We start from the raw sequence: 25,527 nt of genomic DNA, 5'->3' as shown, positions 1-25,527 counted from the left end.
AGAAGAGCTCACAGAATCCAGGGAAACACTTTACTATCACCTGTTCATTGTATAGGGTACAACTCAGGAGTAGCCGAATAGAAGAGATTCATAGGGCAAGGTATGTGGGAAGGAGCACAGAGCTTCCATGCCCTCTCTGGGCATGTCATCCTCCCAGCACTTTAATATATTCACCAACCCAGAAACTCTCTGAGAACCCCACTGTTTAGGGTGTTTAGGAAAGTTCCATTATATAGGCATGATTGATTAAATTATTGATCATCAGTGACCGATTTCAAGCTCCAGCTCCTCTCCGTTCCCCAGGAACAGGAGAAGAAGCTGCCCTCTAATCCCATGGTTGGCCCCTCTGGCAACCAGCTCACATCCTGAAGCTATCTAAGAGCTTTCAGCCACCAGTCATCTCATTAATATACAAAAAGACATTCTTACATTCTGGAGAACCCAAGGGTCTTAGAAGCTCATGTGTCATAAAGACCAATATATATTTCTTATATCACTATTCCTTTTAAAGAGCATATTCTTTACAGAATAAAAATCGTTGTACCCACCCTCTCATTTGAGGAAAAACGTTATTTTATCAGTCTCCTTCTATTATAAAATAAGGGGCTAAGAATATATATTAACAACATACTTGTACACATAAATCCAGAGGGGTTACTCCATTTTTATCTGGCAGGTATTTGGCTCCTCGTAATAGAAGAATCTGTGCTGTGTCTCTCTGACCATGACTGTACAGAAAGAGAAACAAGTTAAAAATGTAATTATTTTAATTTAAAGTCTTTCTCTATGAATTATGGACAGTTAATATGAATCAACGAGGATTAAGAATTTTTAAGAATTGAGAGGAAGATCTGAACTACATCGTCAACAATCAGGAAAACATTTCTCAATGTTAAGTCATACTTTCACTATGTAGGTAAGAAAATAACCTATTAAATATGAGTATTGAACTTGAGACATATTACCTACAATAAATCATAATATTTTGGGATAAATAACTGCTACTGAAGACTATGCTTTGGTTTCTTTCTTCCAGTCACTTCCTTCTCAACTCTAACCAGTTTTGCTTAACAATCTTTGTTCAAAGAGATCCAATGTTTGCTAGGTTAAAACTTAGTGATGCCACCCTAGCTGGTTTGCTCAGTAGTTAGAACATTGGCCTGCAGACTGAAGAGTCTCAAGTTCTATTCTGGTCAAGGCTTGTTTGCAGGCTTGATCCCCTGCACCAGGGCACATGCAGGAGACAACCAATCTATGTGTTTCTCTCACATCGATGTTTTTCTGTCTCTACCCCTCTCTAAAAATCAATGGAAAAAATATCCTCGGGTAAGGATTAACAACAACAACAAAAAACTTAGTGATGCCTTCGCCAGGTGGTTGGAGCATCACCCCATACACCAAAAGGTCATGGGTTCGATTCCTGGTAAGGGCACATACCTAAGGCACAATCTCTGGTAGGGACACATACGGGAGGCAACCAATTGATATTTCTCTCTCACATTGATGTTTCTCTCTCTCTCTCTCTCTCTCCTCTCCCCACCTTCCTCTCTCTCTAAAATATCAATAAAAATACATCCTTGGGTAAGGATTAAAAAAACAAAAACAACTTAATGATGGGGCCCTGACAGGGTAGCTCAGTTGGGTAGAACATCATCCTGATACACCAATGTTGCAGGTTCATTCTCTGGTCAGCAACCAATGTATAAATAAGTGGAACAACAAATCTCTCTCTCTCTCAAATCAATGAATAAAAATAAATAAATAAAACTTGATGAGAATATAATACTAGCAGAAAGTACTTCTAAAAAATTCTTTAACCATATCCCTATGCTTAGACTAACTATATGAATATCCCAGTTCTGTACAATACTAATCTATCTATATATATAAAAGGCTAAGTGACCATCCAACTGTGTGACCGGTAGCTATGATGCGCAATGAACACCAGGGGGCAGACGCTCTGACTGGTAGCAATGATGCATACTGATCCCCAGGGGGCAGACACTCAATATGGGAGCTGCTGAGCTGCAGTGACTTGGCAGCAGCGGTTCTCCAGTGACACACCCTGGAACCAAAAAGGAGGGAGCCCAATTATGGGGCGCTGCAGGGTGCATCACTCGAGAACCGCCCTCTAGCAATCTGAAACCCCCTCGGGGGATGTTGGAGAGTAGGTTTCAGCCCAATCCCCACAGGCCAGGTGAAGGGACCCACCGTTGCACAAATCCATGTACCGGGTCTCTAGTATACTTATATTTTACTATTATACATGGCATTGTTCTATATAAAATATTTTTCAAACATGTAATTATAGTGATTCATTCCAGACATTTACTAAGCATTTCAACAGAAAGCACTGTACTACACATTGACTATAAAGTTGTGAATAAAATAAGCAAAATTCTTGCTTTCGCTGAGCTTTCGGTCTAGTAAGGGAGACACACTGTAAACAAGCAAATACACCATATATATGATAGAAAATTTGGGGAGAGGCTTACTTGGATTGGTGAGGAATTGCCTTTCTACAAAGTAACAGTTAAGCAGTGACATGAAGGAGTCAGCCATATAAGAAGCCTAGGAGCCCTAGCTGGTTTGGCTCGGTGGATAGAGTGTCAGCCTGTGGACTCAAGGGTCCCAGATTCGATTCCGGTCAAGGGTACATGCCCAGTTGCGGGCTCGATCCCCAGTGGGGGGCGTGCAGGAGGCAGCCGATCAATGAGTCTCACTCATCATTGATGTTTCTATCTCTCTCTCCCTCTTCCTTCCTCTCTGAAATCAATAAATATATATTTAAAAAAGAAAAAAAGAAGCCTAGAGAAGACCTTTTCAGGCAAAACAAATAGCATGTAGAATAGCCTGCTGGAAAGAGTCAGCTGTGTTTGGGGAACTCAAAGAGAACCAATGCAACTGAAGCACAGTGAGCCAAGTAGGGGTCAGACCACACAGGTCTCACAGGTGAATGCAGATTGGATTTAATTTGAAATATAACAAAGAGGCACTGAAAAGTTTTAAATACAGGGTTTAAACACAAAGTGACAAGACTGATTCATTTTTTAAAGATCACTTTGGCAACTGAGGAAAGAACAGTGGAAGAGAAAGAGGAATCAGAAAAACCACTTACGAGACCAGTGCAGTACTCTAGATAAGAGGTAACAACTCTAACCAAAGTGGTTTCAATGAGTTGGAATAAAGAGATTTAGAATATATTCTGAAGGTGGAATTTATAGAACTGACTAATTAATTCCAAGTGGAGGGTCAGAGAAAGAAAGACATAAAAAACAATGACCTAGTTTCTGGTTTAAACTGAAAGGATATGGGTTCCGATGACTGAGATTAGAAAAACTGGAGGAGGTTTGAAAAGGAAAATCAGAAACCTGTATTTTGGACATGGAGACATTTGAGATTCTATGAAACTTTCTTTTTTTTTTTTTTTAATATATTTCATTGATTTTTCACAGAGAGGAAGGGAGAGGGATAGAGAGTCAGAAACATCGATGAGAGAGAAACATCGATCAGCTGCCTCCCGCACATCTCCCACTGGGGATGTGCCCGCAACCCAAGTACATGCCCTTGACCGGAATCGAACCTGGGACCCTTCAGTCCACAGGCCGACGCTCTATCCACTGAGCCAAACCGGTCTCGGCTGAAACTTTCAAATGGTGGTGTAAATCAGGCAGGTGGACATTTCAAATCTGAACCTTCAAAGAAAGGTCTTATCTAGAAACAACCCCTCAAGATAGAATATGATTTCAGGGAATCAAACAATGATATTATTTATAAACTCAAGATACTATGGAAGTAATTGGTTTTCTTTAGTATAATTTTAGAAAATAACTAAATTCAGATAAGATCTAGTCTAGAGATCCAAAGTCCTTGTATTATAATTCAAAGTTGTTCGATGATGATTTGAATCAGTCTGATCAAAGTAACATCAGAAATCTTAAAGAGAAGCTAAACAAGAAGAAAAGCAGGTCTTTCAGTCTAAAATAAATCTCCAATAAAATGTTATAAAACAAAAAAAAGGATAAAGAAAAGAAGAGCTTTTTGGAGAGCTCTATATTTGAATTTAAGAGCTTAAATAAATATTATAATTCATATAATCTAAACCAAAGGGAAGAATCACTAGTGTATTGTGAACTGTTCCTAACTGCTAACTACATTTATATAACATTGTGTGTGTGCATGTGTTTGTGTGTGTGTGTGTGCATGGGGGGAAAAGGTGTATGTGTATAATTATTATATTGCTACCTCCATAGGACTGAGGGATATTTATTACTGTATCACTAATGCTATAGTAATGGATGGCAAACAGCGAGTGCTAACTAAATGTTTGCTAATTATATAAATGAATCAATGAACAAAATAAGTGCTTTAAGAAAATGAACCAAGACATAGTACAAAAATAATTTAGTGCAGAATTTAATATCTAACAATAATGATTCAAAAAAGTTTTTTTTAATTTACAATTCCAGAGAAAGCAGATACAGAACTGTGGACCAATACATACTTTAATAGCTTATCCCATTGGAATTGACCTGGAACTTAATAAAGACAACTAGGAAAATTAGTGGATTATGTCTTTTCTCATTAGTTAATAAGTAATTAATATAAAATTGAATAATCAAAGATATCAAAAGCTCCACTTACACCATATAAAAACACTGGCAATATAATAGAAAATATTTTTCCTCATGCGGTTAAGTAACAACCATAATGCCATATACTTCATCTTAAAAGACAGCATAGTATTAATGAAAAAACAAGAGAGCCTTAGAAAATATACAGAAATGTTTGTGTTTGGAAATATAGTAAATACATGACATTCTTTAATGACAGTATCTGGAAATATAAAATCTCATACCTGCAAGCAAAGTACAATGGAGTGGCTCCTGATACGTTTGGCCTGTTAATATCAGCACCACTGTCTAGCAAGCATTGCACTGTCTAGGGAGGGAAAAAAGAAAACAAACAATTAAAAGTAGACCAGAAAAGTCGAACAAAGACACAATTACCACAATTTCAATCCATATAAGAAAAGTTCTTGCCACAACTTGAAGCTTTAAAGAATGAGTAGGAACATGACAATTACGATGGCTGAACAAATTCAATTTTTGCTAAGCTCTCTGGGTCTCTCAGGCACTATACAATATATGTGGAATTGTCACTGTAATATAAACTGTGCTAACCTGGGAAAGCTCTAAACAACTGACACATGTAGCTACCAAGGACTTTAAATTTGGCTAATAAAACTGAGGTACTAAATTTTATTTTAAACAGCCATATATGGCTAGTGAATTGAACAGTGCTGCTCTAAATATTTGAATTTAAAAAACATATTTTTTTGCCTCTAAAAAGAAAAACATAGGTACCAGCCCAGCCGGTTTGGCTCAGTGGTTGAGCATCGACCCCCGCACCAAGAGGTCACCAGTTCGATTCCTGGTCAGGGCACATGCCTGGGTTGCGGGCTTGATCCCCAGTCGGGGCATGCAGGAGGCAGCCAACAGATGTTTCGCTCTCATTGATGTTTCTATCTCCCTCTCCCTCTTTCTTCCTCTCTCTCTAAAAATCAATAAAAACATATTTAAAAAAATAGGTACCAGAGCTATAAATCTCTCAAAGTCAAAGAGCATAACTGTTAAAGTACAAAATGTTAAAAAGCTAAGTTTTTTGTTGTTAACAGCAGCCAATACTGACTCAGTTTTTCTGATCACCATTCAAATGTACTCTGTCCTCTAAGCTTTTCTTGTGCAATCATCTGACTAATATTAACAAAAAGTAAGCTAATATAAAATCTTAAGAATACATATCTTTTGATTAGGAATTGGGCAAGGCTCGCCTGAAAACCTTAAAAAACAGAGTCTGGTTATACTCCTATGATCCTCATTTGAATTTCTCCTGCAAAAAAAAAAAAATGCACAAAAAACTTGAAAGTTTTTGGAATTAGACTGTATAATATTACTTCTGGGTTGAACACACATGTTCATCTTTCATGCTGCTCTAAAACCTAGTGCAGTGGTAGTAAAATAATAAGACTATAGCTCTGGCCGGTGTGTTCAGTCATTAGAGCCTGCACACCAAAGGGTCTCGGCTTCAATTCCCGGACAAGGACACGTACCTGAGTTGTAGGTTCCATCCCTGCCCGGTTGGGGTGCATGCAGGAGGCAATAAATCAATGTGTCTATCTCACATCAATGTTTCTCTCTCCCTCTCCCTTCCTCTCTCTCTAAAATCAATGAAAAGAAACACACAAAGAAGGCTCACCAAGTGCCCAGTCTAATCAATTAAAAGGCTTTCAACAAGTTACATCAAAGTGAAATTTCATAATACTGAGGAAATTTGATTCGAGAGATAATGAGAAATCAGACTGGCATTAACAGCAACACTGGAATCTAAAAGATTAAATGCCTTGAAAATTGCAAGTTAAATGACTTCCCACATAGAATTCTTTAGCTAGCCACACTATCATTCAAATACACAATTTTAAATTAAAACACACACACACAAAATATGTTCACCTATATACTTAGTAAGATTTCAAAAAAATTTACCTCCAATGTACCTTTCTCAAGAAGCTACTGGAGCATATCCTTCTCCAAAACAAGGGACTACGCTAAAATATAGTAAGATGTGGAATCCAGAGTACTGGAGATCAAACACAGGAGAGAATAAGCAATTTCCAGGTTTAGAGAAGAAGAATAAAACTGATATTATCTAATGAATCTGTCTTTGTAGAAAACAGTCCTGAGATACCTCTCAGCTCATATTTTTGTAGAAGTATATAGGAAGAATCATTGATTAATAAAAAGAAAATTGAGCAAAGTCAATTTTAAGAAAAATAGTCCCCTAGGTAGAAAATGTTGTTACAGTTCACTACTTGACTCAGCAATAAACAATATTTACCCAACTATATATACAACTAATATTGTCTAAGCAAAATCTGTGATATAATTAATTTTAGAAATTGGGGAAAAGAGGGCATGGGAAGAGGATTTAAATGAGCTAAACCCTCATGCACCATAACAAGAACTGATCCAGAGATATCTAAAAGTCATGAATTGAGAAAGAGCAGAGGAAGCATGTTCTTTGGAAATAAATATCATAAGGTGGAAGAGTTGAATATTGTTGCCTGGTGATCATAACTTGACAAAGAAGATTGATGATTTAATGGACTATTATTATTACAAAGGTTTTGATAAAAACATTTTAAAATATACTATTCACATCTTGCCCTTTGAATTTACTTCTATCCCAAGAGAAATTCTAAAATCCACATAATCTATGTAATATAATAGAAATATTACATAAAACTTTATTATCAGCTATAGAATTCCTTTAAACTGGGCACAGTGGTTTAGTACCGCTCTCAAAGAGAAGAAAAATAAGCATTTGGGTCATTTTATAAGATAAGGCCTATTTAAGCCTTTTGATCATGGTTTATCCCTTTTTTATTTTTGACCTAGAAGTTCTCTGTATAGTCCCAAAAATGGGTGATGGATAGCCGTAATACTATTTTACTGTGATAGAAGTTACAGACAATAAACTATCTCTCAAAAAGCTCAGAAGAGATGAAAGCAAATATATCAAATATATATAATTGCATATATATAATATGCAATTAAAACCTAGCAATCCAAAGAGAAGCTGAAATAAAGTAATTATTAAAACAAATTATGCATCCATAAAAATTATGTTGTTAAAACTAATTGATATAATAATATTAATCACCTTAACATGTGCCTGGACACTACTAATAAGCATTTATAATTTCATTTATTTGTTTTTTTAAATTTCTTCATTGATTAAAGTTATTTCATTTAATACATCCTGTGAGGAAGTCAATATTCTCTCCAGTTTTGCAAGCAGGAAACTGAGTCTCAAAGGGGTCAAATAATGTGTACCCAACACATAAATAAATAGGGAAGCAGGAATTAAAACCTAAGCCCAGGTTCATAACCATTATGCTATTTACCAAAAAACAGAAGTTCTAATTTTTCTGAATTCAGATTACTAAATATATTATGAATAATTTGGCATATCTTCATAAGCTACATTAATCATAGATGATCTAATAATTCTCTATTGGATAACTGCCTAGCCAACTATTGGTGTTTACTTTTTAAATGATGCTAAAACCATATTCTTTTTATAACAGTTCTCTATTTTTATTTATATTGTAGAGCTTAACAATTTAGCCATTAGACTAACATTAGTCAAACCTGGGTTTTCGAGTGGCTCCCATCTCAAACAATTTGGTTCTCAACCAAGTTGTCAAGGGGAGAGAGATGGGGGTGTCTTGGTTATTGAAAAGCTTCTCTCAGGCTACAAAGGAAAGAATGCACTAGTATGAGTCAGTTTAGCACTAACATCTCAGGAAATAATGCTGTGAATATTTTTGTGGGTTTTGGTTTTTGGGGTTTTGTTTTTTTGTGTTGTTTTATTTGCTTCTGTTGCTAGTGAAATGGGTGATTAGCACAATTTTAAAATATAAAGAGGCTATCAAGAGTGCTAATATTGCTAATGGTGTGAAAGAAATGATCACTGGCAATTGAAGAAGTAGAAAAACCAGTAATCCCACTTCTAGGACTGTATTCCAAGAAAACAGAAACACCAATCAGAAAGGATATATGTACCATTATGTTCATAGCAGCACAATTTACAATAGCTAAGATTTGGAAACAGCCTAAGTGCCCATCAGCAAATGAGTGGATTAGAAAACTGTGGTACGTACATCTACACAATGGAATACTACGCTGTTGTAAAAAAGAAGGAATTCTTACCATTTGCAACAGCATGGATGGAACTGGAGAACATTATGCTAAGCAAAATAAGCCAGTCAGAGAAAGATAAGTATCACAGGATCTCACTCATTTGTGGAATATAATGAACAACATAAACTGATGAACAAAAATAGAACCAGAGACACAGAAGCATCAAACAGACTGTACAACCTATGAGGGAAAGCAGGGCGCGGGGGGGGGGGGGGGGGGGGGAGGGGGGCGGGAATAAGAGATCAACCAAAGGACTTGAATGCATGCATATAAGCAAACACCAATGGACACAGACAGTAGAGGGGGAGAGGGCTTGTGCTTGGAGGAGGGGGTAATGGGGGAAAGGTCAATGGGGGGGAAAAGGAGATTCATGTAATACTTTAAGCAATAAAGAATTTAAAAAACAAAAAACTGTTGCTGACTTAGATCAATGAAAAGGAGTTAGCCAGTAACAGCAAGAGAAGTTGCAACGGACTGACCTCCTGAAAGACACCCCTGGAAGGAGTGCTGAAAGTGATTCATTTAAGGTTAGTAGGGGGTGGTTCGACAAATTTAAGAAAGGAAGTATTTTTTATAGATTCAACAGTACATTGGATATCTACTGTATTTAAGGTTAAAACAGGGGATCATTTGGGGGTCTGGAATGAATTAATTCCATTTACATTATTTCTAATGGGAAAAAATAATTCAGTTTTCAAACAAATCGCTTCTCAGACAACCTGTCAGACGAATTTTAAGTTTGAGAACTGAGGTTCCACTGCATTCCTCTACTGTTCTCTTCAACAAAGTAGTGAGACAAACTTGGGGCAAGCCATAGTAAGAAAGCATGATTTACAATATGAACTGTCACATGTTCCTATCACAGTCTTGTATATAGGAAAGATTCTACAAAGACAGTAGAAATTCTTTGTTCTTATGAGAGAAAGACACTTAATAAAATGGAAAAGATCATTCCATCATTATCTTTTCCTTTCTGCTTTTCTATTTTAACAAAAGTATCCCAATTAACACTTGGATTGCGGGAAACGAGTTAAGTCGGCTCGTGTGAATTGCGCGTACTCCGCGGGAGCCGTCTTAACTCGGTTCATATAGATTTGCGGTGGAGTGCGGGAAACGTGTAAACTCGGGCCGATTGTAACTGCGTATTACCAAATATTTGTTTGTTTGCCGTTCACAAAGATACCTACCTGCGTATGCGAACCGTTTCATACCCATTGGGGTAATAGGTATCATAAAAATCCCTTGTAAGTAGAGAACACTTTATGGCGCTGGTCGAGTACAATACCGTTAGGGTACCAATGTATTGTTTTCTCATTTTATAACCGATATCCCTGGATATCTCACCATGCAAAGAGAATAGTTATTGAGAAATACTTCTTGTGTCCGGACGTCTTTAGTTTTGAGTTTTGTGAATATTATTACGTGTTTAAATATTTAAATATATTGTGATAAAGACATTCATATAGAATTTTTTAACCAAATAAAATAAAATCGTTCTGCAAAGTGTTCGCATAATAATTATTTTTTTATATCAGATATCTATCGGAGTACCGCTATTTTCAGTTAGTATTATTTTTATTTGCTTTAACCTAGAATGTCGCAGCATTCAGACTATAGTGATGATGAGTTTTGTGCAGACAAGTTGTCCAATTATTCTTGTGATAGCGATCTTGAAAATGCGAGTACAAGTGATGAAGATTCTAGTGATGATGAAGTAATGGTGCGTCCCAGGACATTGAGGTGACGAAGAATTTCGAGCTCCAGCTCTGACTCAGAGTCAGATATAGAAGGCGGGAGAGAAGAATGGTCGCATGTTGATAATCCACCGGTCTTAGAAGATTTTTTAGGGCATCAAGGATTAAACACAGATGCTGTTATAAATAATATAGAAGATGCCGTGAAATTATTTATCGGAGATGATTTTTTTGAATTTCTTGTAGAGGAGTCAAACAGGTATTATAATCAAAATAGGAATAATTTCAAACTTTCCAAAAAAAGCCTAAAGTGGAAAGATATAACCCCTCAAGAGATGAAGAAGTTTTTAGGGTTAATTGTTCTCATGGGACAGGTGCGCAAAGATAGAAGAGATGACTATTGGACCACGGAGCCATGGACGGAGACGCCATATTTTGGTAAAACGATGACGAGAGACAGGTTCCGACAGATATGGAAAGCTTGGCACTTCAATAATAATGCGGATATCGTAAATGAATCAGATAGACTTTGCAAAGTGAGACCAGTACTAGATTATTTTGTGCCTAAATTTATAAATATTTACAAACCTCATCAGCAATTATCACTAGATGAAGGGATCGTACCTTGGAGGGGAAGATTATTCTTTAGGGTATATAATGCTGGCAAGATCGTTAAATATGGAATATTGGTTCGTTTGTTGTGCGAAAGTGATACAGGATATATCTGTAACATGGAAATTTATTGCGGCGAAGGAAAGCGATTATTGGAAACGATACAAACAGTAGTGTCTCCATACACTGATTCGTGGTACCATATATATATGGACAATTATTATAATAGCGTCACAAATTGTGAAGCACTTATGAAAAACAAATTCAGAATATGTGGAACAATCCGGAAAAATCGAGGTATACCTAAAGATTTTCAAACAATTTCTTTGAAAAAAGGTGAAACAAAATTTATAAGGAAAAATGATATATTGTTACAAGTGTGGCAATCAAAAAAGCCTGTATACCTGATTTCTTCGATTCATTCTGCGGAGATGGAAGAAAGTCAGAATATTGACAGAACATCAAAAAAGAAAATTGTCAAACCGAATGCACTCATTGACTACAATAAACATATGAAAGGTGTTGACCGGGCCGACCAATACCTTTCATATTATTCGATATTGCGGAGGACGGTCAAATGGACAAAAAGGTTGGCAATGTATATGATAAATTCCGCATTATTTAATTCTTATGCAGTTTACAAATCAGTGAGGCAAAGAAAAATGGGTTTTAAAATGTTTTTGAAACAAACAGCTATCCACTGGTTGACGGATGATATTCCAGAGGACATGGACATTGTTCCAGACCTTCAACCAGTACCGTCTACTTCTGGAATGCGGGCTAAACCACCTACATCTGATCCACCATGCAGGCTATTGATGGACATGAGAAAGCATACGTTACAGGCAATTGTCGGAAGTGGAAAAAAGAAAAACATTTTGAGAAGGTGTCGCGTATGTTCCGTTCATAAATTGCGCAGTGAGACACGCTACATGTGCAAATTTTGCAATATACCTCTACATAAAGGGGCGTGTTTTGAAAAATATCATACGCTAAAAAACTATTAATTTCTATTTGTTTTGATTTATTATGAAAATTTTATTTTAAACTTTAAAAATATGTGTATATTTTTAGGTAATAAGTATTTTTTGGGTTTTTCGTATTTAGTTTATATATATCGAATTATTTATGTACTGAATAGATAAAAAAATGTCTGTGATTGAATAAATTTTCATTTTTTACACAAGAAACCGAAAATTTCATTTCAATCGAACCCATACTTCAAAAGATATAGGCATTTTAAACTAACTCTGATTTTGCGCGGGAAACCTAAATAATTGCCCGCGCCATCTTATATTTTGGCGGGAAATTCACCCGACACCGTAGTGTTAAGATCCTCAAAATATTCAACTACTAAAAAATATATATATTTTAAAACATTTTTAATAGCTTCACTTGTAGATTGTAGATAAAATGTTACCTGAAGACAAGCAGGAAGAAAAAACCATTTCCCTCAGGGTAAAGCTAAAAAATACATAAGGAGACTTGAATGTGAAGAATAAAAATCACCTTGCATGGTGTAAGTTGGTAGTCTAGTTTCTTTTTTTTTGCCTGTATCTGTCCAATTTTCCCAACACTATTTATTGAAGAGACTGTCTTCACTCCATTGTATGTTCTTGCCTCCTTTGTCAAATATTAATTGAGCATAGTGGTTTGGGTCGATTTCTGGGTTCTCTATTCTATTCCATTGATCTATATGTCTGCTCTTGTGCCAGTACCAGGTAGTTTTGAGAACAGTGGCTTTGTAATACAGCTTGATATCTGGTATTGAGATCCCTCCTACTTTGTTCTTCTTTCTCAGGATTGGTACAGCTATTCCGGGTCTTTTTTTATTCCAGATGAATTTTTAGAGAGTACGTTCTAGGTCTGTGAAACATGCCGTAAGTATTTTAATGGGGAGTGCATTGAATCTATAGATTGCTTTGGGTAGTATGGACATTTTAATGATGTTGATTCTACCAATCCATGAACATGGTATGTTTTTCCATCTGTTTATGTCTTCCTCTATCTCTTTTGTCAGTGTCCTGTAGTTTTCCAAGTATAGGTCTTTACCTCCTTAGTTAAGTTTATTCTTAGGTATCTTAATTCTTTTGGTGTGTGGTAAATGGGATTGTTTTTTTAATCTCTCTTTCTGTAAGTTTACTATTGGTGTGTAAAAATGCCATAGATTTCTTGGCATTAATTTTGTATCATGCAACATTGCCGAATTCATTTATTAAGTCTAGTAATTTTTGATGGAGTCCTTAGGGTTTTCTATGTACAGTATCATGTCATCTGCGAATAATGACAGTTTTACGTCTTTCTTTCCAATTTGGATACCTTTTATTTCTTCTTCTTGTCTAATTGCTATGGCTAGCACTTCCAGTACTATGTTGAACCATACACAAAAATAAACTCAAAATGGATAAAGGACTTAAACATACGACGGGAAACCATAAAAATATTAGAGAAATCCACAGGCAGCAAAATCTCAGATATTACCATATACCGAAGCAATTTCTTCACCGATACAACTCCTAGGGCAAGGGAAACTAAAGAGAAAATAAACAAATGGGACTACATAAAAATAAAAAGCTTCTGTACAGCAAAAGAAACCATCAACAAAACAACAAGAAAGCCCACTGCATGGGAGTACATATTTGCAATGTTATCACCGGTAAGGGTTTAATCTCCCAACATTTACAGGGAATTCATACAACTTAACAAAAGGAAGATAAACAACCCAATCAAAAAATGGGCAACGGACCTAAATAGACACTTTTCGAAAGAGGACATATGGAAGGCCAAGAGACATATGAAAACATGCTCAAAGTCACTAATCATCAGAGAGATGCAAGTCAAATCGACAATGTGGTACCATGTCACACCTGTCAGAATGGCTATCATCAACAAAACAACAAACGACAAGTGCTGGCGAGGATGTGGAGAAAAAGGAACCCTCATGCACTGCTGGTGGGAATGCAGACTGGTTCAGCCACTGTGGAGAACAGTATGGAGTTTCCTCAAAAAACTAAAAATGGAACTCCCATTTGACTCAGTGATCCCACTTCTAGGAATATCCCAAGAAACTAAAAACACCAATCAGAAAGGATATATACACCCCTATGTTCATAGCAGCACAACTTACCATAGCTAAGATTTGGAAATACCCTAAGTGCCCATCAGCAGATGGGTGGATTAAAAACTGTGGTACGTCTACACAATGGAATACTACACTGCAGTAAAAAAAAAGGAATTCTTACCATTTGCAACAGCATGGACGGAACTGGAGAGCATTATGCTAAGTGAAATAAGCCAGTCAGAGAAAGATAAATATCACATGATCTCACTCATTTGTGGAATATAATGAACAACATAATCTGATGAACAAAAACAGATCCAGAGTCAGAGAAGCATTGATCAGACCATCAAACCTCAGAGGAAAGGTAGGAGTAATGGGAAGAGATCAACCAAAGGACCTGTATGCATGCATATAAGTCTAACCAATGGACACAGACACCAGGGGGTGAGGACATGAGGGGGGGGGGTGGGGGGGGGGGCAAGGCGAGAGCAATGGGGGCATAAGGACACATATGTAATACCTTAATAAAGAAAAAAAAAGAAAAGAAACTTTAATGAATAAAAAAAATCACCTTGCAGCACTGAAATGAGTGAAAAGTCATCAATATTTGTTATTAAAAAGTTACAGATTTCTTTTTGTAAAAGCTCTGAAATAGAAGAAAGTCTAATGCAGAATTCAATTATCGATTAAATGGCATAATGGGACAAGGAGCAAGAAAGTCACAAAGACCCTAAATCACTGTTTTTTTGTTAATCCTCATAGGAGGATATTTTTTCTATTGGTTTTTTTAAAGAGAGTGAAAGGGAGATGGGGGGAAGAGAGAGAGAGAGAGACATTGATGTGAGAGAGACACATTAATTGGCAAAGCTGCAATCTGGGTACGTGCTCTTGACACCAGGAATTGAACCTCAGACCCTTCGATGCATGGGCGAATGTTCTAACCACTGAGCCATGCCCATGGCCAGGACCTAAATCACAGTTTTAAAAAAATTTTCCAATCTATATACACAAAGGATAAAATAACTTTGTAACTAGTAAGACTCAGGTGGATGAAACTATTTATTAAATAAATACATAAAAGCATTTGAAGAAACAATAGTACTTAAAAATTTTAAACTATATAGAAGTATAAGGCAAAAACATAATCAAAGAGAATAAATTATAGATTCAACTACTAAAACCCCTAGGGATTCTCAAAAGCAAAGATTACCAGCAATACAAACAAATCAAACATGATCTTTTATAAGAATCAGCGCTATAAATATTCATTGCACTTAAAGGTACAAAAGAAAAAAGTGACACTCGGAAATGGAAAGAAAAGGCAGGGAAAAATGGTCAAAATGGTACTGCATTTGACTAGTCCATTCCATCTTTCAACAAAAATTTCAATGTCTATTATGTACTAGGGGCTACTCTAGATGCTGGAGTTACAGCAATGAATAAAAGGGACAAAAATCTCTGCCTTATAAAGCTTACATTCTAGTGGAAAAGGAAGACCAAGAGACAAATGAAATAAACAAAATATGTACTGTGCTAGATGGTGATAAAAACCTATCCAGAGAAATGAATAGAATTCGAATGACAGATTTGAATTTGTTTTAGCAAATTTCTCACTCCTAAACCCTTATACACAAATATTTCTGTAAAAAACTGTACTGTGTCTGCTTAACAGAATATAAGCCATTAATTAAAAAAATAATAATTGTGATTTACAATGTTCGTAAGTTCTGTTTTCAAAATTTTATGGCTTCTCATTTACTTGCAAAAATTAAGCTCAGCAGCTTACAATTTAATAACTATAAACATGTAAAAGTATACCAACATAAATATTTGTGACTGTAGCTGAATACCTATATTTATCAAGTTATCACAACACATTTTTTTAATATATTTTATTGATTTTTTACAGAGAGGAAGGGAGAGAGATAGAGAGTCAGAAACATCGATGAGAGAGAAACATCGATCAGCTGCCTCCTGCACATCTCCCACTGGGGATGTGCCCGCAACCCAGGTACATGCCCTTGACCGGAATCGAACCTGGGACCTTTCAGTCCGTAGGCCGACGCTCTATCCACTGAGCCAAACCGGTTTCGGCTATCACAACACACTTTAAGCTCTACAGTGAAATGAAATCATTTTATGTGACTAATTCAGATCACCAAAATATGCTTTTAAAGTAATTCAGAACTTGAAATTCCCTCCTCCCCTTAAAAAACAAAAACAATTATTCTCTGATTCCTAGGAGGGGTCTTTTTCCTCACAGAATAAGAAAGTGCTGGGAAGGAAACCTGAGGGAAAGCATTGAAAGGGGATTTTCATATGGCCCTCAAGAAATTCTTAAGCAGAAACAACACATTTTCAACAGAATTCATGACCTTTCAAGTGATAAAACAATATCCTGAGCAGAAAACTAATGTGCAAAGCTAATGTTTGGGTCAATCACAAAAGTCATTTAATTGAAGGCAGTGACTAACAAAGACCACCTGTGCCCAATACACTGATAAATTACAAAGAAATCCAAGGCAGCTCTAATTTATCAACGTCAATACTCTAAACAACACTAATCAAAGTAAAAAGGAATAGATACTCAATATTAAAACTACAAGTAAAATCCATTATGGTACTATCATTTGCTAAAAGACCAAACAACAAAAAAGCAAGCATCTTTGTTTTATCTTCTATTAAAAAGAATTGTGATTATTAACTAATGTCACTCCAATAAATTTAATTACATTTTAAAAATTCTGAACATTAGAAAAAAATTCTGATGAAATGACTTAATAGCAATGCACAAATAAGTTAAGCACTAAGAAAAACGGCCAACTCACTAATCAGTGGCTGGTTTATATAAATCTTCTGTAGAAATCTGTCCACATAAAACTATAGAAACTTTGAACTCTTATGTAACATCTAGAAAAAAATCAATATTATCCAGTTCTGTGAGAAAAACCAGAGTAAAGAGAACTTTTTATTATTTACTCACATTGCCTAGAAGTGATAAAGTAGAATTCTAACATTAAAATAAAAAAAATTACTCTAAACCTAAAGAAAGAAAGAAAGAAAGAAAGGAAGGAAGGAAGGAAGGAAGGAAGGAAGGAAGGAAGGAAGGAAGGAAGGAAGGAAGGAAGGAAGGAAGGAAGGGGAAGGGGAGGGGAGGGGAGGGGAGGGGAGGGAAGGGAAGGGAAGGGAAGGGAAGAGAGGAAGAAAGAAATGTTGGAGTATCTACCTTTGTGCCTCAAGGCAGATCCAATTAATGTTTTTGCAAAGCTTTCAATTAAGCGTGGTCTATAATCTCTGGATGAAAAGCTTGGGAGCTGGCTTAATACATTGGATGCGGGAAACGTATTTATACGTTTTACGTCAACTGGTAAACACAATTTTCCAGTGAGTTTTCCAGTATTTGTCTGTTTAAAATTTAAGAAAAATAATTCAGTATACATTTTATAGTAAATCACAAAAAGTTCCATTGAAAAAAAAAATATGTAAAACTAAAGTTATCGTAATTTTACTGAATGTTGCCATTTGCGCAAAAAATTAAGCAAAAACGGCCCGCATACAATGTGTTTTAAGATAGCAAGAGAGCTGACTGAACATAGGTGAGCACTGTTCCTTAACAAGCCTACAATTTCAGCAAAAAATGCAGTCAGTTCTATCAAAGATAGTCTATAATATCATAATTAGTATCATACAGCTAATTAACAACTGACCTAAGGAAGTTGCGTCAAAAGAGCTTAAATCTAAGCAGGATTCAGCTACCGCTTTATGTTTGTGAAGCTTCATATTCAGCTATATAAATTTAGAAATATAAAATTTATTCTGATAAAAGTAAAATTTATTGTACAAATAAATTGAAATTCGTTTCTAAACTAATCCTGCTGTGTACTCTAACTTATATAAATTGAGAATGAACCATCTTAAAGTCTTCTAGGGTTTCTAAATCCAAAGTATTCCAGAAATCAGTAAGCAACTATTTGTGGCAACTCAACACATTAATAAATTTAATTAATAACAAAGAAAAAATTACCAAAATATTCATTCAACTTATGGCCAAATAAATTGGAGTCAATTATACACCATGTAGAATAATGTGAGGCTTCACTACTCTTTCTAAAAATGAGATTAAAACTCAAAAAACACAATAGCTTTTTGCACAAGATAAGTCAATTAAGGATCCAGATAGTGCTCTCTATACTTTGCTTAAAGAATCCCATCATCCATATTAATAATGACAGTAATAGTACCAAAACTATTAGTGCTCTTAAGTGTTTTCCAACGTGTTCACAATGCTTTTCTTAATTATGTGATCAGTAAACAGAATATACCTAGGAGCTACATAAGGCGTGGGAACAAAGAGTTGCCAAAGACTATATATAATAAGCCAGCTGAATAATCAAACTCTGAAATGATATGTCAAAATCAGTATCGAAAAACAAACCATAATTTTAGTATCATATAGCTAATTAACAATTGACCTACGGAAAGTTATAGATAATTGCATTATTCAGAAATTGTTATGATCATTTCTTTGACCTGATCACTTATAAATAGGAATAGAAGTAGTTTAAAATCATAGTGCTGTTAGGTTGCGAGGACAAATAAAAGATCGGAAGGTACTCTTCAACTGCCGAAACCACTTCTTTCCAACAAGAGGATGATGAGACCTTTACTGCTAATGAAATTTATGCATCTATTTGAAATCATAGCAAAGATTACTCGATTTCTTAGTTATGACAAAAATGAATATACCAAATCTTTTAACTTTAAAAAAGTAATGTAAATCTGTAATTCTTAGCCTGAGAGCAAAAATATAGTCTTCAATTACAAATTCTACAAAGCTTTAGAGCTCTCAGCCAGTTAAATCTTATCATGCCCCTTTGAGATTTACTCTAAAATGAGATTAGATTGAAACTTCAGAGGGCTTCTTTGTCATAGCTGTTTCTATAATTTGAAAGAAATTATATGCTTTTAAAAATGTTTTAAAATAGAGTTTCTTTCCCCCTCTAAAGTTTCCTATTTCATTTTATAAAAAATACATAATCAATATGCAAGCTTTTCAGCTTAAACATAAACTGAAATCTTGAACCTGTATCTACATGGACACCAGTGTTGAATACCTGTTAATGATTTGATGTAAGAACTGGCCACTTTGAGACAATAAAAAGGCCATTTTCAATTGCCACTAAAATAAGTCCCAATTGTGATACCTGACAAAGCATTTTAGACTCAGTAGTCAACTTATGGAAAGATACACAGAGTTTAAAAAATCAATAATCCCTATCCAGTAATAACTTATATCTTATAACCCAATAAATCATATTCAGCTCTAGATAAAAGGATATGCTTATCCATGGAACTGTGAACACAGACCAGAAATACATGAGTAATTATGAGACACAGGTAATATTAGTACAACTGTCAACACACATTTTTAGAAATACAATTCAGCCTGGAGGCTAGAAGGTACGCTAATTTTTCAAGATCCTTTCTTGCCCTAATTGAAGAAGGATTAAAGATGAATACAACGACTCCAAAAACAGTTTTAAATATTACCTGTATATGATCCTTGCAGATAACTTCAACTGATCCACTATGACAGAATGGAATCTCACTCACTAATAACAATCAACCACCAGTCAACATGGTTTTTTGTACACTTCCTCCTCTACTATATCTGCAAAATCTCACCCTGTAAAACTCATCACCACAGTAAAGTCAGGCTCCCTATAAATCTTCTGAGAATATAATTCTTCAAAGGCATTTGGCTATGAGGAATTCTCCCTTACTTTACCACACCTGCTTTAAGTTGCAAACCATATGGAATATATTATACTTATACTACCTACCTTTCAATAACTTCAGAAGGCAATTCTAAATTTCTAATTCAGCCTGTAATGCACATGTTTTGAAATAAGATTTTCTATGTAATTCTTGCTTCTTCACTGATTCAAGGCAGCTAAAATGCAATTTTGTAGATCATTCCTAATCTGAATTCCAGTTTTTTCCTACACAAGTTCCTGAACAACAGGTTGGGTTTGCAATCTCAGTACATGACACTCCACTTACCTGTTATAAAGATAAATTTCAAAAAAATAAATAAAGTACAGTCCAGTATAGAAAATACACAGAGAGAGAGAGAGAGAGAGAGAGAGAGAGAGAGAGAGAACGAACGAACACTGGGCCACTCAAGAGTAGAATATTTCAGATCATTTTTTATCATACAAAATATTTTTTAAATTTAATAGTGTGGACTCTGAGACAATGAGAAGAAATATTCCTTGAAAATACTGGATTACTTTTCAGATAATAAAAGGCAAAAAAATTTAAAAAGAACAATGATGATCAGAAAAATTCCATGTAATCAAAAGAATCCTACATCCCTCCTTTTATCTAACTCTTAAATAAGACAATGTCAACCTTGGCCTCACAATCTTAAAGAAGTGAAATATTCTGTGAACTGAAGTAATACATAAAGCATCTAAACACGTAGGGTCGTATATCCTGAACCAGGTTAGGAAAAAAGTGTTTGCAGGGAAGGAAACCAATGACTCCACTAAGAATTCTCCCACAAAAAGGTAAGACCCAAAGAGTATACAAAAAAATAAATATAAACAAGCAAATTTTGTATCTTTAAAGTTGTTGTATAGGGTTGGTCTTTGTTGTTATTTTTACGGTTAGCAAGTAAATAAGCAACATTCTATTATCAATAACAGCAAATGCGTGTGTGTGTGTGTGTGTGTGTGTGTGTGTGGCGGGGCGGGGGTGGGGGAGGAAACAACCGGACCAGGAAATTATAGCAAAGCAGAAATTCATTTATAATCATAAGCTAACAACCTTTATATAAGGCAGCAAAGTCTCCTAATGAGAGAAAACTATTAGGAATTTTAAAAGCCAAATGTTTGTACATAGAATTAACAGAAAACTATTGCTATAAAACAAATGCATGATTTTAGAACCCTAAAATCTGAAAGAAAACAACTGTCTTTCTAGTGGTTGCATCATATTCTGCGATAGTAGACAAATATGATAACCCAAGTTAAATGATTTAAGAAATGTCAGTATTCACTTTCTTTATATCTAATCCCAATCATTGAGGCTTAGTAATAAAAAATAAAAGAAAATATGAAAAACTTAGTTGGTAAAACTGAGAACAAAACATAATTGTTAAAACTAAATCTGAACATACTACACTTAAATTTTTAATATATTCAGCTATTTAAAAATCTATGAATCAAAAATGAAGTTGAAATCCAAATTACAAATATTTTAAACAGATTTAAAAGCACTATTTTCTATTCCTTTTTCCACATAAAATATATTAACCAGAAGTCTGTATGATGCAGAAAATGTTATAACAAGATTTTGCTATGATGCTTCATGTTTCCAATTATGTATGCACAGTGAGAAACATTACATGATTCAAAGTTTTCAAAAATAAACACATGCAACTTAAAGTTTTCACAGCTGAATTTACCGTCTTGTGACCATTCTGGCAGGCTACATGCAGCGCTGTCTGCCCCATTGCGTCCTCAACATCGACGTCACTGACGTGCTGTACAAGGTCATGGAGTAGCTCTGTCCGCCCATTCACAGCCAGCCAGTGTATCTGTGCAGTCAGTTAGTTACTTAGCATTTATGCAGGAGTGTTTCACATAAAAACAGCAGATAGATGCTATTACTTCCCAACTGTGAGCATAATACACACTAAAGACTAAAATTAAAATTTAAGCCTATATATATATTTTTTTCCTATATTTTTACAGGGGGAAAAATATGCATCAAGATGTAGGTTACACCACCATGTATTTCAAAATCAAGCACTTCATGGTTCAAAGTAGTTAAGTTTAGACTAAGGATCACCAAATAGTCTGCTTCTTAGATGATCCTGGACTCTATAAATAGGTTTCCTCTATAGAAAAGGTACTGAATAATTTTCCTTCCCCAGAAGCAAACATAAATTAAAAAGTAATTAACAAAGTGGGTGCCATATTCTTTACTTCAGTTGGTTAGAGCATCTACTCCATACTCCAAGGTTTTGTATCCTATCCCTGGTGAGGGCACATACAAGAATCAACCACTGAATGCATAAATAAGTAGAACAACAAAGCATTGCTTCTTCCTCTCTCTCTCTCTCTCTCCCTCTCTCTCTCTCTTTCCCCTCTCTCTTTCTCTAAAAAGCAATAAATAAAATTTTTTAAAAATCCAATTAGAAAATGGACAAATGACATGAACTATCATTTCATATAAGAGGATGAACAAATGGTAAAAAATGCACAAATGGTAAAAAACGCATATAAAAAGATGTTCGACAATATCAGCAATTTGGCAAAAGCAAAGTAAAACTACAAGAGATATGATTATCTACACTAATAAAAGAGAAACATGGTAATTAGCGTACGACCGCTACCCTTCCCATTGGCTAATTAGCGAGATATGCAAATTAATCACCAGCCAAGATGGCGGTTAACTGTCAACAAAGATGGCGGTTAATTTGCATATGTAGGCACAATGCAGGGAGGCAAAATGGAAAGCACAGAAGAAGCCCCCTGGCACTCCCAGGGGGGAGCTAAGAGCCGGGGGGCAGGGCAAAGGCGGCCCCCAGGGCCGCCTTTGCCCTGCCCCCCGGCCATGATCAGAGAATCCTGGCCTTTGCCGCACTGGCCAGTGATAGCAGGAAGTAGGGGTGGAGCCAGCAATGGGAGCTGGGCAGGGGTGGAGCCCGGGATCTCGGGGTGGCTGCAGCCACTGCCCGGAGCCCACGATCAGGGAGCAGTTGCAGCTAGGTGGGGGGGCGGCTGCAGCTGGGGGTCCCTGCTGCCCTAACGCCTAGGCCAGAGGCATTAGGCACGGGCAGGGGTGGAGCCCATCGGGGGGCGGCTGCAGCTTGGGGGATCCTCTGCCCGGGCCTAACGCCTCCACCAGAGGCAAAAGGCCCAGGAGGGGCAGCTGCAGCTGGGGTCCCCGCTGCCCCGGCCTAACGCCTCGGCCAGAGGTGTAAGGCCCGGGCAGGGGCGGAGCCCATGATAGGGGGGCGGCTGCAGCTGGAGGGGTCCCCTGCCCGGGCCTAACGCCTTGGCCAAAGGCGTTAGGCCCGGGAAGGGGCGGAGTTCACGATCGGGGGGCGGCTGTAGCTGGGGGGGTCCCCTGCCTGGACCTAATGCCTCAGCCAGAGGCATTAGGCTGGGCAGGGGTGGCTGCAGCTGGGGGTCCCCACTGCCCAGGCCTCACGCCTCAGCCAGAGGCGTTAGGCCCAGGCAGGCGTAGAGCCCACGATCGCGGGCGGCTGCACCTGGGGGGGTCCCCTGCCCAGCCTAACGCCTTGGCCAGAGGCGTAAGGCCCAGGCAGGGGCGGAGCCCACGATAGGGGGGCAGCTGCAGCTTGGGCTCCCTGCTGCCAGGGCCTAACGCCTCGGCCAAAGGCGTTAGGCCCGGGAAGGGGCGGAGCTCACGATCGGGGGCGGCTGCAGCTGGGGGGGTCCCCTGCCTGCGTCTAATGCCTCGGCCAGAGGCGTTAGGCTGGGCAGGGGCAGCTGCAGCTGGGGGTCCCCACTGCCCGGGCCTCATGCCTCAGCCAGAGGAGTAAGGCCCAGGCAGGGGTGGAGCCCACGAATGCAGGCGGCTGCAACTGGGGGGGTCCCCTGCCCAGGCCTAACGCCTCGGCCAGAGGAGGTGTTAGGCCGGGGCAGGGGCAGCTGCAGCTGGGGGTCCCCGCTGCCTGGGCCCAACGCCTCCGCCAGAGGTGTAAGGCCCAGGCAGGGGTGGAGCCCATGATCTTGGGAGGCTGCAGCTGCGGGGGTCCCCTGCCCGGGCCTAATGCCTTGGCCAGAGGCATTAGGCCTGGGCAGGAGCAGTGCCAGCGATCATGGGGAGCAGGGGCACAGTCGCTGATGGTGGGAGCTTGGGGTCCCCTGCCCAGGCCTAATGCCTTGGCCACAGGCGTTAGGCCTGGGAAGGGGTGGAGCAGGAGGTCCCTTGGAGAGCTGTGGGTCCCCTGCCCAGGCCTAATGCCTGGGCGAGAGGCATTAGGGCGGAGCGGTCAATTGCAGGGAGCAGGGGCCAAGTTGACGATGGTGGGGAGCTGGGGGTCTCTTGCCCAGGCCTAATGCCTTGGCCAGAGGTGTTAGGCGTGAGCATGGGCAGAGCCAGCGATCACGAGCAGGGGCGGCGTGGGCGATCGTAGGGAGCTGGGGGTCCCCTGCCCACTCTGATCTGGGACACCCTTCAGGGCAAACCAGCTGGCTCCCACCCGTGCACCAGGCTTCTATCCTATATAATAAAAGGGTAATGTGCACATGCAATTTTTTTCCCCAAATATATTTTATTGATTTTTTACAGAGAGGAAGGGAGAGGGATAGAGAGTTAGAAACATCGATGAGAGTGAAACTTCGATCAGCTGCCTCCTGCACACCCCCTACTGGGGATGTGCACGCAACCAGAGTACATGCCCTTGACGAGAATCGAACCTGGGACCCTTCAGTCCGCAGGCCGATGCTCTATCCACTGAGCCAAACCCGTTAGGGCGGTAATGTGCAAATTGACCCTAACAGCAGAACGACTGGGAATGACTGGTCACTATGACACACACTGACCACCAGGGGGCAGATGCTCAATGCAGGAGCTGCCCCCTGGTAGTCAGTGCACTCCCACAGGGGGAGCTCTGCTCAGCCACAAGCCAGGCTGAAGGCATCACATTGGCGATGGTGGGAGCCTCTCCTGCCTCCTCAGCAGCTCTGTGGATGTTCAACTGCAGCTTCGGCCCGCTGGCAAGTGGACATCCCCCAAGGGATGTATCACTGCCAGCTTAGGCACAATCCCCCAGGGAGCAGGCCTAAGCCAGCAGGTGGACATCCCTGGAGGGGTCCCAGACTGCGAGAGGGCACAGGCTGGGCTGAGGGACCCCCGAGTGCACAAATTTTTGTGCATGGGGCCTCTAGTCCTAAATAATAAAAGCCTAATATGTTAAGTGTCCGGTCGTTCGGTCAGCCGTTCAACCAATCAAAGCGTAATATGCTAATTATATGCTAAGGCAACTCAACTGCTTGCTATGACGTGCACTGACCACCAGGGGGCAGATGCTCCCACTAGTAGGTTAGCTTGCTGCTGGGGTCCAGCCAATCAGGACTGAGCGAGGCAGGCCGGACATGCCCTGGAGCCCTCCTGGGGTCCCTCCCTGCTGGCCAACCTCCCGCATCCCTCCCCAACCTCAATCGTGCACTGGTGGGGTCCCTCCACCTGACCTGTGCCCCCTCACCATCTGGGACCCCTTGGGGGATATTGGAGAGCCGGTTTCGGCCCGATCCCGCAGGCCAGGCCAAGGGACCCCACTGGTGCACGAATTCATGCACTGGGCCTCTAGTACCTATCATAATTGCTAAAATAAAAAAAACATTAACAATAT

The 25,527-nt window shown here is 38.5% G+C and overlaps 1 protein-coding gene across 4 annotated transcripts in view; it reads right to left on the bottom strand.

The window, feature by feature from the left end:
- The window catches only part of HACE1 (HECT domain and ankyrin repeat containing E3 ubiquitin protein ligase 1), a 91,957-nt gene that overhangs the window by 50,372 nt on the left and 16,058 nt on the right, over positions 1-25,527 (bottom strand). For 2 of the 4 annotated variants that reach the window (XM_070418011.1, XM_070418012.1), the window contains exons 6-8: positions 21,604-21,735; positions 4,859-4,941; positions 632-728 (exon numbers count right to left, since the gene is read on the bottom strand). In XM_070418011.1, the coding sequence (XP_070274112.1) occupies positions 632-728; positions 4,859-4,941; positions 21,604-21,735 (312 nt within the window). The remainder of the gene's footprint in view (positions 1-631; positions 729-4,858; positions 4,942-21,603; positions 21,736-25,527) is intronic. The other 2 variants (XM_070418013.1, XM_070418014.1) reach the window with 1 other exon arrangement.

Source organism: Myotis yumanensis, unplaced genomic scaffold (assembly GCF_028538775.1).
Source record: "Myotis yumanensis isolate MYYU_CA2020_CCGP unplaced genomic scaffold, mMyoYum1.0.hap1 SCAF_6, whole genome shotgun sequence".
Classification (NCBI taxonomy): Eukaryota; Metazoa; Chordata; class Mammalia; order Chiroptera; family Vespertilionidae; genus Myotis; species Myotis yumanensis.
Note: the sequence above shows the minus strand (reverse complement) of the source record. Positions and strands in the feature narration are given on the sequence as shown.